General features: G+C 43.3%; 1 protein-coding gene across 1 annotated transcript in view; it reads left to right on the top strand.

Annotated features, from left to right (window-relative positions):
- Positions 1-7,822, top strand: part of LOC109303444 (stromelysin-1-like) — a 16,587-nt gene extending 8,765 nt beyond the window's left edge. The window contains exons 5-10 of the mRNA XM_019525647.1: positions 927-1,088; positions 1,274-1,430; positions 3,376-3,509; positions 4,053-4,212; positions 5,222-5,322; positions 7,429-7,822. Coding sequence (XP_019381192.1) covers positions 927-1,088; positions 1,274-1,430; positions 3,376-3,509; positions 4,053-4,212; positions 5,222-5,322; positions 7,429-7,529 — 815 coding nt within the window. The 3' untranslated portion in view covers positions 7,530-7,822. The remainder of the gene's footprint in view (positions 1-926; positions 1,089-1,273; positions 1,431-3,375; positions 3,510-4,052; positions 4,213-5,221; positions 5,323-7,428) is intronic.
- Positions 7,823-11,231: the final 3,409 nt, after the last annotated feature.

Here is an 11,231-nt window from a genome sequence, read left to right as displayed (position 1 = left end):
GCTATCTGTGGCTTCTTTTCCACCCCTACACTGCAGCCCAAGCCTTGCAGATGGTACTGACGTAGTTTTTGACCTGGGCCCTGTTGTGGCTTGGCCCTCTCCTTCACCTCCTCGGGGCTTCTCGCTACCCCTCCCCTTGCTCTGGGGCTTCTCACTGCCCCCTTGCCCTGGGGCTTCTCACTCCTTGCGGCCCCCCCTTGCCCTGGGGCTCCTCACGGCCCCCCCTTTTAGGTTTCTAAAAGGTTGAAAACCTCTGCCTTAGATAACCAGAATGTTTAGATACCCAGCACCCTGGTTACCCCACTCATGCCAGTTAACACAGCTTTTACTGTACAAAAGCATGGCGCAGTAGCAGCCCATACTGCACTGTACTCTGGGTGCACTTTATTCTTAGCTGCTATTTCTCCGTACTGGTGTGCTATAAGCAGGGAGCATGCCACTTTGGCAGAGTGGCTGCTGGTCACATGTAGACGCGCATGGTTGCTTCATTTCCATAGCATATCACTACGCTGATGTAGCATCATGTGTAGATGTGCCCAGACTAGACAAAATACCTAAGAATGTGGAAAGATTGTCCACTGTTCCAAGCAACCAATGGCTACCATTAACACTGGGGCCTTCAGAAACCAACCTACTTAGGACTTTTTGCAGTTTTCCTTGCAATTGGTGGGTGCTGCATTGAACCTGACAACTGCTGGGATATTTGTGGTGGGGGGGGTTGTTGTGGGGGGGGGTTTGCATTTTGTAACTGTCATTGTATCGTAAACTGACTCCCACCCTGCATCTGGTTTTGTTGTCTGCTTCTTTGATTGTGGACGTTTTCTGCAGTCACTAAAAGCCTCTATTACTTGCATTGTATGTACAATACTTTTATTATTGTAAGTAGGAATAGCGAAAGATGTAACTTGTTTTATGCATTTTGTTAGGCATCAACTTGTTTCATGTTGCTGTTCACGAGTTTGGCCATTCACTGGGACTGTTTCATTCTACACATCCTGATGCACTGATGTACCCAGTTTACAGAAAGCCTGACCTGGCAGTATTCCCTCTCCATCAGGATGATATTAATGGCATTCAGTATCTCTATGGTAATAAAAAATATTAACTATTTAATGTTTATGACTTCCAATTATCTGAAAAGCTTTCATTGGAATATGTGTTTAATAGATGTACTAGATATTGCTTGAATAAGAATGGTACATCCACTGAAGTCATTTGAAATCCTTCATATCAGTTACTAGTTTTATATGGTTCTCTAAATTGTTTCCTGTAGGAAAGTCATCTAATCCCATTGAAAATGACACAGAATTTAATTGGCCTGGAGAACCCACTGGTCCCAAAGAACCTGCAGTGCCAAACGCATGTAACCCTGAGTTGACTTTGGATGCTGTCACCACTTTCCGTGGAGAAATAATTTTCTTTAAAGACAGGTAAGCAAGTTCTCTCAAATCAACTCCACTTTTCTTTACTAAATTATTCTATCAATAGCAGTATGGAAAAAGACACATCATGAATTTTGCCCAAAATAGTCAAACTAGTACCTTGTATTATGTTAAAAGAAGTTCCAGGTGTGTGTTCACAACCTTGCTTCCAAACTACATAGCTTGTTCAATAAGCTTCAGTTAAAGTGCTAGGGCTATGTGAAGTTTTGGTTGCTGATTCAATTTGACAGAGATTTGGCCCGATTTGGTGGCCAAATCTCCAAATCCAAATCAAATCAGGAGACCCTTTAACCTCTCTGGATCGAATCAGAACCCTCCGAATTGATTCAGAGAGATTCAACGATTTTGGACATAGACACAACTTTAAATGTTTTTCCTACATACCTCAAGGTACCAGGCAGCTCATGAATGCTGAGATGGTGGGGTGGATGGAGAATCCCACAGAAGTGTGTGGTGGGGCAGGTGGGTGCCCAGAGTGCTTAGCAGCAGACATGGAAGTGGAGCAGAAGCACTTCTGGTCCACTTCCAGGTCCACTGCAGAGTGCGCAGGGGTGGGGGGGTGCATGCCTCCCCTGGGTCAGTGACTGGTACCTCCTGGGCCTGGGGGGGCACCTGGGGTCTCCCCACAGCTGATCCACTTCCAGGTTTGCCACTGAGCATGCAGGGGAGCCCCCCACACTCCTGTGGGATGCTCCATGTGCCCCACCATCACAGCATTCATGAGCCGTGCCTGGTACTTCGAGGTATGTAGAAAAAACATTTAAAGCGATGTCTATGGCCAAATCAAACTGGGACAGTGATCTGAATCAATGAATCCGAATAGAATACGGCCCATTTTGCACACCCCTATAAAGTGCCACCACTGCCATTTTTCAGTGTGAGGATGCTGATACATGTGATGCTTTGGGCACTTTAATTAGAGCAGCTCTCAGAGCCACTCTTATTAAAGCCCTCCCCCCCCGCCACACACACACAACCTGCCCCCATTCCCAGAGCATGTGTATAAATGCCCTTAAATATGTTTGTGGACCTGGGCCTAAGATCTTTGGAACAGGGACAGCCTTTATGTACAGTAATGGGTGAAAAATGGCTATAACTTGTATCCTAGGTATAGTGATGGTCCCTGAATTAGGCATTAATACCCAAGAAAAGATCTTGGAGTCAATATAGAGAGTTCTTTGAGAACATTGTTGTAGTATGCAATGAAGGTCAAAAATGTAAAAAACAGCTAGAATTTTTTAAAATACATTTTTCATGTTACAAGCCAAATCAAGTCCAAATCCATGAGTCAGTCCAGAACCATAAGTGGCCCTACAACCGGCAAACATTCTCCACCCCCACCAGGGGCTTCAGATATTTCCAAAGTCTTTTGGCAGGCATCCTACATGCAGGCCCAAGCCTGGATTCCCCCAAGTTTTGCCTACCCTCAGCCATATGCCCACAGGAACAAGCTAAGGAGAAGCCTCCCATTTCCATAAAATGGGCATTATGCCCCAACACCTCGATGGGTACTAAACCAAGCCAGAAGAACAATTATCCCCAGGAGACTTAAGGCAAACTGCTGTCTTGGACACAGATACATGGTGTTTCCCCTGCCAGGTCCTTAGGGAAAGATTCGAAAACAAAATAGAAACTATCAGTGTGTTGTTATATAAATCAACAGTGCAATCACTTACTGAACATTCAGTTCAGTTTGGGATACCTCATCTCAAGTAATGAGATGAAAATACCATTGCCAGGTAACCATTTCTGGTCTCTGTGGCGAAGGAAGACTTTACTCCTTGGTACTCAAACATCAGTAAGCAAAGGAAAATGAATAGAAGACATATTTCTTGGCATGGAATTCTTGTGTGTGAGGGTATACAATACTCTCTGAGTACCGTGTTATGCATGAAGACATGACTTAATTTGTAAATACTCTTGTCTGTATCAGGTACTTCTGGCGCAAACATCCTGCAATCAAACAAGTTGAATTTAATGTAATATCTTCATTCTGGTCACAGCTGCGCTCTGGTATTGATGCTGCATATGAAATCACTGATAAAGATGAGACATTCCTTTTTAAAGGTTAGAATCGGAATTTTTCTAATTTCTCCTTACATGTGTCCTCAGCCCATTTTATCTGATTTATAAATAATTAAGAAAACTGAAGATCATCCTTTTTTAATGAGAGTTCATGAGCACTGATCCAACCCAGTTTAATGGTAGCTTTTGCAATTATGTTTTTAACAAATATTATGCTCAGAGACAAAAACTAGGCTCAGAATGACTTATTTGCTAAATATCAATCTGAAAAAATTCCCGAGACATCTAGAAATATGATATTGTGCTTTCTTCCTGAAAGCTATTGGATCTAAATTCAAAATGACAGCCCACATTTATTCTTAGCATTGAGAAGAATTATTTTGCAGGGAGGAGGTGAATTTTGTACAGTGTGTTTAAATTCCAGTTAAAGGTATTTTTCAATTTACAGTAGCCACAGGAGTTATTGTGTTTTACAGGGTACATTCATGGATCTCTGTATTTATGCATTAACATACCCTGCACAAATAGTGTATAATTCTCAACAGAAGCACATGACAAAATGTTTTCACCAACTTCTCTTGATAGGAAATGAATTCTGGAGTGTCAAAGGAGATGCTGTGCTGCCTGGATACCCCAAGAAAATCCATGCTCTGGGCCTCTCAAAGGGTATTAAAAAAATTGATGCAGCCCTTTATTTTGCAAATAAAAGGAAAATATACTACTTTGTAGACAACAAAATTTGGAGGTGAGATGATTCTTGAGTAAGAGAAAACAAAACTACATTACTAGTAACTTGTACCATCAATTGATTGTGGATGCTTTAGTAAGAGGCTAGTTAATCGACTGTCACCGTTGTCAGTGGAGAAATAGTATTCTTTAAAGACAGATGGAGCAGTTCTTTTCACTGTTATTTTAACCATTAAGTAATTGGGGTTTTTTTTAAAGAAAGACTCCTTACAATTATTTTACTTACTTAGGAAAGGCTACATAATAATTTACTCCGCCTTTTAGGACAAATAATTCACAATTATGCAGTCCCCTTTCTTGTGGTGAAAAAAAATCAAATTATTACCCCCAAATTCTCTGTCCAGTTATATTATTATCATTAGAATTATTGCATTATTACAGTACATTGAGAAACTGTTCCATGTATTACAATAAAATAGAGTAAATGGTTATCATTTTCTCTATTGAATGCAAGCAAAACTGCTCAGCTTTGTGTCAGAGAAGATATACTTTCAGCATCTGGAGATTCTTCTTTAGCATAAGCGAGGACCTGTATTCTGTGCCAATAATAGATGAGCTCTGACTCTTTGCTTAGTTTCATAGTTTGTAAAATATCTGACTGAAGCTATTGCTTGAACATAAGTAGCTAGGATTTAATGTTTTTGTTGATAAATGTTATTGTAGTGAACACTGCTAAATCCTTATTATTCCTATTCAGCATCTGATTATTCACTTCTCCATGTCCTAAGTAATAGGCAGAAAAATAACCTTAATTTGAAAAGAAGCATGAATCAAATATATGTATTCAATATTATTTGGTTATATTCTGAGGTGGTGTAAATTGGTATAGCTCTGCTGAAATCAATTGAGTTGTGCCAATGTATATCATCTGAGAAACTAGCATAAGGATATCTAAGTGATAAATGACCTTAGCTGAAAGGTAGCAGCTTCTTTGTGCTTTGGTGTTAGTTTAGCTGCCCTTTAGTTTGTTTTAAATTTTTTTTATGTTGTTTCTATTTTTTTCTCAGTTATGATGAGAGAAGTCAATCCATGGATAAGAAACCAAAACTGATAAAAAATGAATTTCCAGGAATCAATGGAAAAGTGGATGCTGCTTTCCAGAATAAAAGTAAGTAGAAACTCTCAAGCAAGGATGCATTAATTCAGAAATGTTCAGATGTGGTTAGGTGGGCTGCACAGGACTGAAAGTCAAAAACTGCTTAATGATAATTTGATATTTAAGTAGACTTTGATAAAGCCATTTAAATGTTCCATGTTTCAGCTTAAGCACTTGTAAAATAGGCACAAAATTACTTCTCAAGGCATGATTAAATCAATTGGAAAATGCTGCATATGTTTCTAAAGATAGAAACGTTGATGTCCCTACTTCTGTGGAATTTTGCCTTTTACTGTACTGAGTTAAAGGGGCCTCTTATGAACTAAGGTACTATCTAATGTGAGGAAGGATATCACAGCTTGGTCCCAATCTATTCAATGTTATTGTGTTGAGAAAGTAAGAAAATATATCCATGTCAGAAATGGTGTTTGTGGCAGGGCACTAAGTGTGCCTGCCACTTTAAGGCCCTGGAGCTGGCAGCCTCCAGGTGCCTAATGAGGGCAGCCATTTTAGGCTTAGGGCTGCCGATATAAATGAGGCAGTTTGGCTGCCGGAGGAAGGCAACAACATTGTGTGGCCTGAAGGCTGCTGAGTTTCATCCAGAGGTAAGGGAGGGGCTGTAGAGGATGATAGGAGCCTCCTGGTCCTGGGTACAACCAAAAACTACACCCTGCCTGGAGTGGATGGCCTGGTGGGACTCCCAGTGGTGTGGGAGCCCCCAGGAAATGCCAGGCCAGTGATCACCCCGGTGAAAGGCGGGTTGGGGCGCCTTAACCCTCACCTTAGGGTGGGTTGTGGTACACCGGAGGTAGTTGTGGGGGTTTGAGACCCTGAGGAGGAGAGTTGCGGCCAGGTATGGCTATGGCCACCTAAGCCCACCAGTGGAGGGAAGCCCCGAGACCCCAAGTAAAGGGGGTGTTAGGAGCAGTGTGGAGCCCCCAGTGTGAGGGGGGCCAGCACTGTGGAACCACAGCAAGAGGGGGCAGTGATCAGAAGCCCCAGAGAGAGGGCAATGTGGAGCCCTGTGAAGGGAGAGTGGGGCTCAGACAGAGGGTGAGAGAGCTGAGTCCTGACCCCAGTAAGTCCTCCAATGTGGGAAGGCAGAGTTTGGGTCAAATATAACATCTGAGCCCCGGTTGAGAGGGAGCAGTGCTGAGGAGCTCCAGTGGAGAGGGGGCAGTGAAGCTATAGCGAGAGAGGGCAATGATCAGAAGCCCCAGGGAGAGGGCAGTGTGGAGCCCAGTGAAGGGCGAGGGGGCTCAGCCAGAGAGAGAGAGCTGAGTCCTGACCCCAGTAAGTCCTCCAATGTAGGGAGCAGAGTGTGAGTCGAATATAACACCAGTACCTGCTGCCCAGGGTGGGAGTGAGAGTCCCCTGTGAGACCCTGAGGCACCAGTTGTGGTGTGAGGTAACCCCAGCTCCCCACGTCTGTGGAGGAGGACCCAGAGAGGGGGACCCTGGGATAAGAGTATGGGTCATACATCAAGGCCTGCCAGAGCTTCCCCTGACTGGCCCAGGCAGGGGCCAAGACCTGGAAGGTCAGAAAGGCAAGGAGGCCCACCAAGAGGGAAGCCCAAGAGCCAGGGGCCTGGGGTCCCGACTGGCCTGGAGGGGTAGTGTGAGCCAAAGGTCCCGGTGAGGGGACCATACCCGAAGGGGAACTGGTGGCAGGGAGATTTGTGGCCCAGTATGATGGCGGCAGAGTCCATCTGAAGGGAGGAACTCAGTTGGGGGTCCTACAGCAGGATTCTGGGCCCCATCGTGGGGGACTGGCTTGTATGAAAACATCAGAATGTCATCAGCGAGGCTTGGGCTGCAGTATAGGGGAGGAATGGAGCCATAGATAGCACCCCCTAGCAGCGGGACAGTAAATGGGCAGCCTCCCACCTAATTACATCTATTAATTAATCAATTAAGACCAAGGCATGGCAGGCGAGAAGGCGGGTGGTTTGCCCAAGAACAGGTGGGCGGACCATGCAGAGATCAGCCCCGATAGGCCCCCTGTTACAGTGTTATTTAAATAAGGTACTTCTGCAAGCTGCTTGAGTAAGTGACTCAATTTTTAGACTTGTTGGAAAAAAGAGAATATTTACCTGTTCAATTTGCTTTTATTCCTAGACTACTACTATTTCTTCCACGGGAAAAAGCAATTTGAGTTTGACCCAAATGCCAAGAAAGTTACTCGTGTCTTGAAGACCAACTTCTGGTTTTCCTGTTAAGAATAGGAAATTTACAGTGATGTATAGAAGAAAGGAAACAACAGTGTAAATGAATCATGGACATGACTCTTCATTTATTAATATCTACAATGTACAAACATATTTTTCTGATTTTAGCCTATGCTTAAGTCAAGCCATACCTTCTGTATGATATGTAGTTCTGTAAATAATGAAAATGTAGTACTTAGCATGTGGATGAGTATAGGTATATAAATAAATAGGGCAGTGGCATTTTGTATTTACTTGCTCAATTGTATATTTATTTGCCAAAATTAAATATTTTTGATACATAATTGCCTTTGTTTAATATTTTCAAGAATAAATAGTTCATTTAGTGTCTGATCCTGCAAAAGTCAGAGATGCAAAATTAAATTAAATCCTTAAAATTTATCAAGGTAATTACATACCTCCATTGTTGTTACAGTTAGGAAAAACTTGCTTTTTTCTAATCAAATAGAGAATAGAATAGAAACCTTTCCTTTCCATTGGATGTGTTTGCATCTGTTTAATTTTAACACACTTACCCAATCAAGACATTTTTGTTATTTTAATCATTCAAAACCCTATTGTTCAAGCATTGTTGTTTCTTCCTTTTGTATTACCTTTAAGTCCTCAATTTATCTTTAGGATTAGAATGCTCCTACTGTACATAATATTGTAGTCCTATCCCTAGTATACGGGGATGGGGTAGGGTTCTTTAATTTGTGCACAATGAATTGTCTCTGTTTTAGCACTGGACATTTATATTTGCCACTGGTTGTTTGAATCATACAGTCATAGTGAAATAGAGCTGGAAGAGACATCTAGTCCAACTCCCTGGCTGAGGCAGGATCATCCCTACCTTGGGGGATCATTCTATACAAATCCATTGTCTAACCTCTTAGTAAAACTACAGAGGCAACCCTGACACAAGCACAAGACATAACGCTCAATCTGACACAGGTGAAGAAGGGGAGCCATGGCAGCCAATGTCCAGCTGCTGCATGGGTATTTAAAATATGCTCAAGAGATCCCAGGAAAAGGGCCACAACTCCTGCTACAGAGGAAGACAATGTGGTTACATTTCTTCCTGGCTCCAGATATGTCAATCAGTCTGACCTGAGTGGAGGGGTAAGATCCTCTAGCCAGGAATCATCAAGTTTAAGTCCCAGCAGGAATATTGGCACCCCTCAGTCAAAATCCCCAGTCTAGCCTGTAGCCAACACCCAATGCCTCTGAGGAAGAATTTAAAACCCCCTGAGATATGTAGAGCACCAGGGGAAAAATTTCCCTCCCAGCCCCATGTAGCAACCAGTAAAGCCCAGAAGCAATGGAAATACCTGTGAGAGAACATAGGCATAGCTACACCTAGATCATCCCTGACCAGTGGCTGTCCAAACTCTTCTTGAACACCTTCAGTGATGGATAGTCCACAACTTCCCTTGGCAGTCTATTGCACTGCCTCACTGAAGTGAGTATATTTACAATCTAAATCAGCTGGTGCAGCTTCAAGCCATTGGTCCATGTCCTAGTCTCTGTAGCAAGAAAGTAAATGTATTTTCCCTCTTCCTTCAAGTATGTGAAGACTACTATAACGTCTGCTCTTAAGCTCCTGTTCTGCAAGTTGAACATGCCTAGTTCCTTCAACCTCTCCTCATATAACTTATCTTCCAAGACCTTTATTATTTTTGTTGTTCACCTCTAAACCCTTTCTAACTTCTCCACATCCTTTTAAAGATGTGGAGCCTCAAATTGCACACAAAAGTCTAAATGAGGCCTACCCAGTGCCAAATAGAGAAGCACTATCATCTCTCGTGTCTTGCACCTAATATTTCTATTGATGCCTCCCAAAACCACATTTGCATTTTGTGCAGCCGCCTCATACTGCAGACACATGTTGAGTCTATGATCTACTGAGACTCCCAGATGGTTCTCCAGAGTGCTGCCTCCAGCCAGGTGTAACGCATTTTGTATTTGTGTAGCATCCATACACACACACTTGGGTTGTGTATTGCGTTTTTTTGTGTATGTTACTTATGTGGGCAAGTTGGCCCCTGTGTTTTGACCATGTGCTCAGTACATGGCAAGCTGGGGCCTGTATCTGGGGACAATACATAAAACTCTCTGGCCTCACTGACCAAGGGAAGCAGAGGATTCTTCAGGCCAATGGGAGAGGAACTGGAGTGTGGCACTCCCTAACTGGACAAGGCTAGAGGGATGTCATGCAAAGGGATATAAGGTGAGCTAGGCTGGTTTGAGGGGAGAGAAGCTGCTAGGGGTTGCTGAAGACTGAAGTCTCCTCCAAGAGAGGAGGAGTTGCAGATAGCAAAGAGGGAAGCTCAGGTAGAAGGGAGAGGGATAATTGTCCCAGTGTCTGGGACTCCTCTCTCCTCCTTTTCTTCCCCTTTGTTCATTTGAGTTTTTAAGGGATTAACACTGGGAGAAAGAGTATTGGTTTCTTGGGTCTGCTGGCCAGGAAATAGGCCTGGCAATTTAAACAGGGCTGAAACCTGGGAGTTTCTAATCCTGCCAGATTTGGGCTGTGGTTGAGGTTTGCAACTTTCTGCTCCCAGTGGAGCTGTGACCCAAACTACCTGTAGCCCAGGTCTGGCCTTTTCCACTGTTTCTTTTGATGGCCCTTTGCTCTAGTCAAGCTGTGTGGTTGGGCTGGCTGTAGCCATTAATCAACCTGGCTCCTTTTGAAGTCTTTTTTTTGCAGTTTTGTTTAGCAGACCATCTAAACCAGCCCAGAAGTTTTCGGGTCCATGCATACTGTCTACAGCTGCAGTCACTCCCCACACATACATACAGCCTCTTTGTGGGAGCAAAGACTGGCACACTACCATTCCTCCAAAAGCAACAAGGGGCCCCTTGCACTGCAGAAGGACCCATGCCCTCTAGCAGCTGCCCCTGGCACAAGATCCTGGGCCTGTGGGACTCCACTCAAACCTCCTGCCATTCTAACATGGATCTATTTTATAATTACCTTTTCCTTGTGACTATTGAGCCAGTTGTCTGTCCACCTTATAGTAGCCCACATTCCTCCAGCTTTTTTACAACATCATATGGGACCTTGTCAAAAGCCTCGTGAAGTCCAGATACACCAAATCCACAGCATTCCCTTTAGCTATTCAGGTAGCTACTTGATTGAAACAAGGGATCAAGTTTGTTGGACATGATTTGTTCATAGTAAATCCTTGCTGGCTGCTTATGATCAACATTTCCATCTCCAGATGCTTGCAAATGGACTTTCTTAGGATATACTCCAGTAACTTTCCAGGTACTAAAGTAAGGCTAACTGATATGTAGTTTTCTGGGTCCTCCATTTCGCCTTGTTTAGAGGGACACAATGTTGACCCTTTTCCAATCCTATGGTATCTCACCTGTTTCTCATGACTTCATGAATATTATAGGCAAGGGCTCCTAGAACTCTTCTGCTAGCTCCATCAGTACCCTGGGGTGAAGTTCATCAGGCCCTGCTGACTTGATATTCAGATCTATCAAAGTTCTCTGACCATCTCTCTTGTTACCTCATCCTTCAGCTTGTCTCCTTTATCCAAACAAGCTTTATCAGGTGTCTAGTCTCAGATTATTTTTTTCTGAAGACTGAGGCAAAGTAGCTGTTTATTAGCTCTACCTTCTTTGCATCATCTGTTTAGAATTCCTCCCAACTACTTAACAGTAGACCCTCACCTTCCTCAGTGTTTCCTTTCTGGTCAACAT

This window comes from Gavialis gangeticus, unplaced genomic scaffold (assembly GCF_001723915.1).
Source record: "Gavialis gangeticus isolate Ggan-Ray unplaced genomic scaffold, GavGan_comp1, whole genome shotgun sequence".
Lineage (NCBI taxonomy): Eukaryota > Metazoa > Chordata > Crocodylia > Gavialidae > Gavialis > Gavialis gangeticus.
This window is presented reverse-complemented; position numbering and strand designations above follow the sequence as displayed.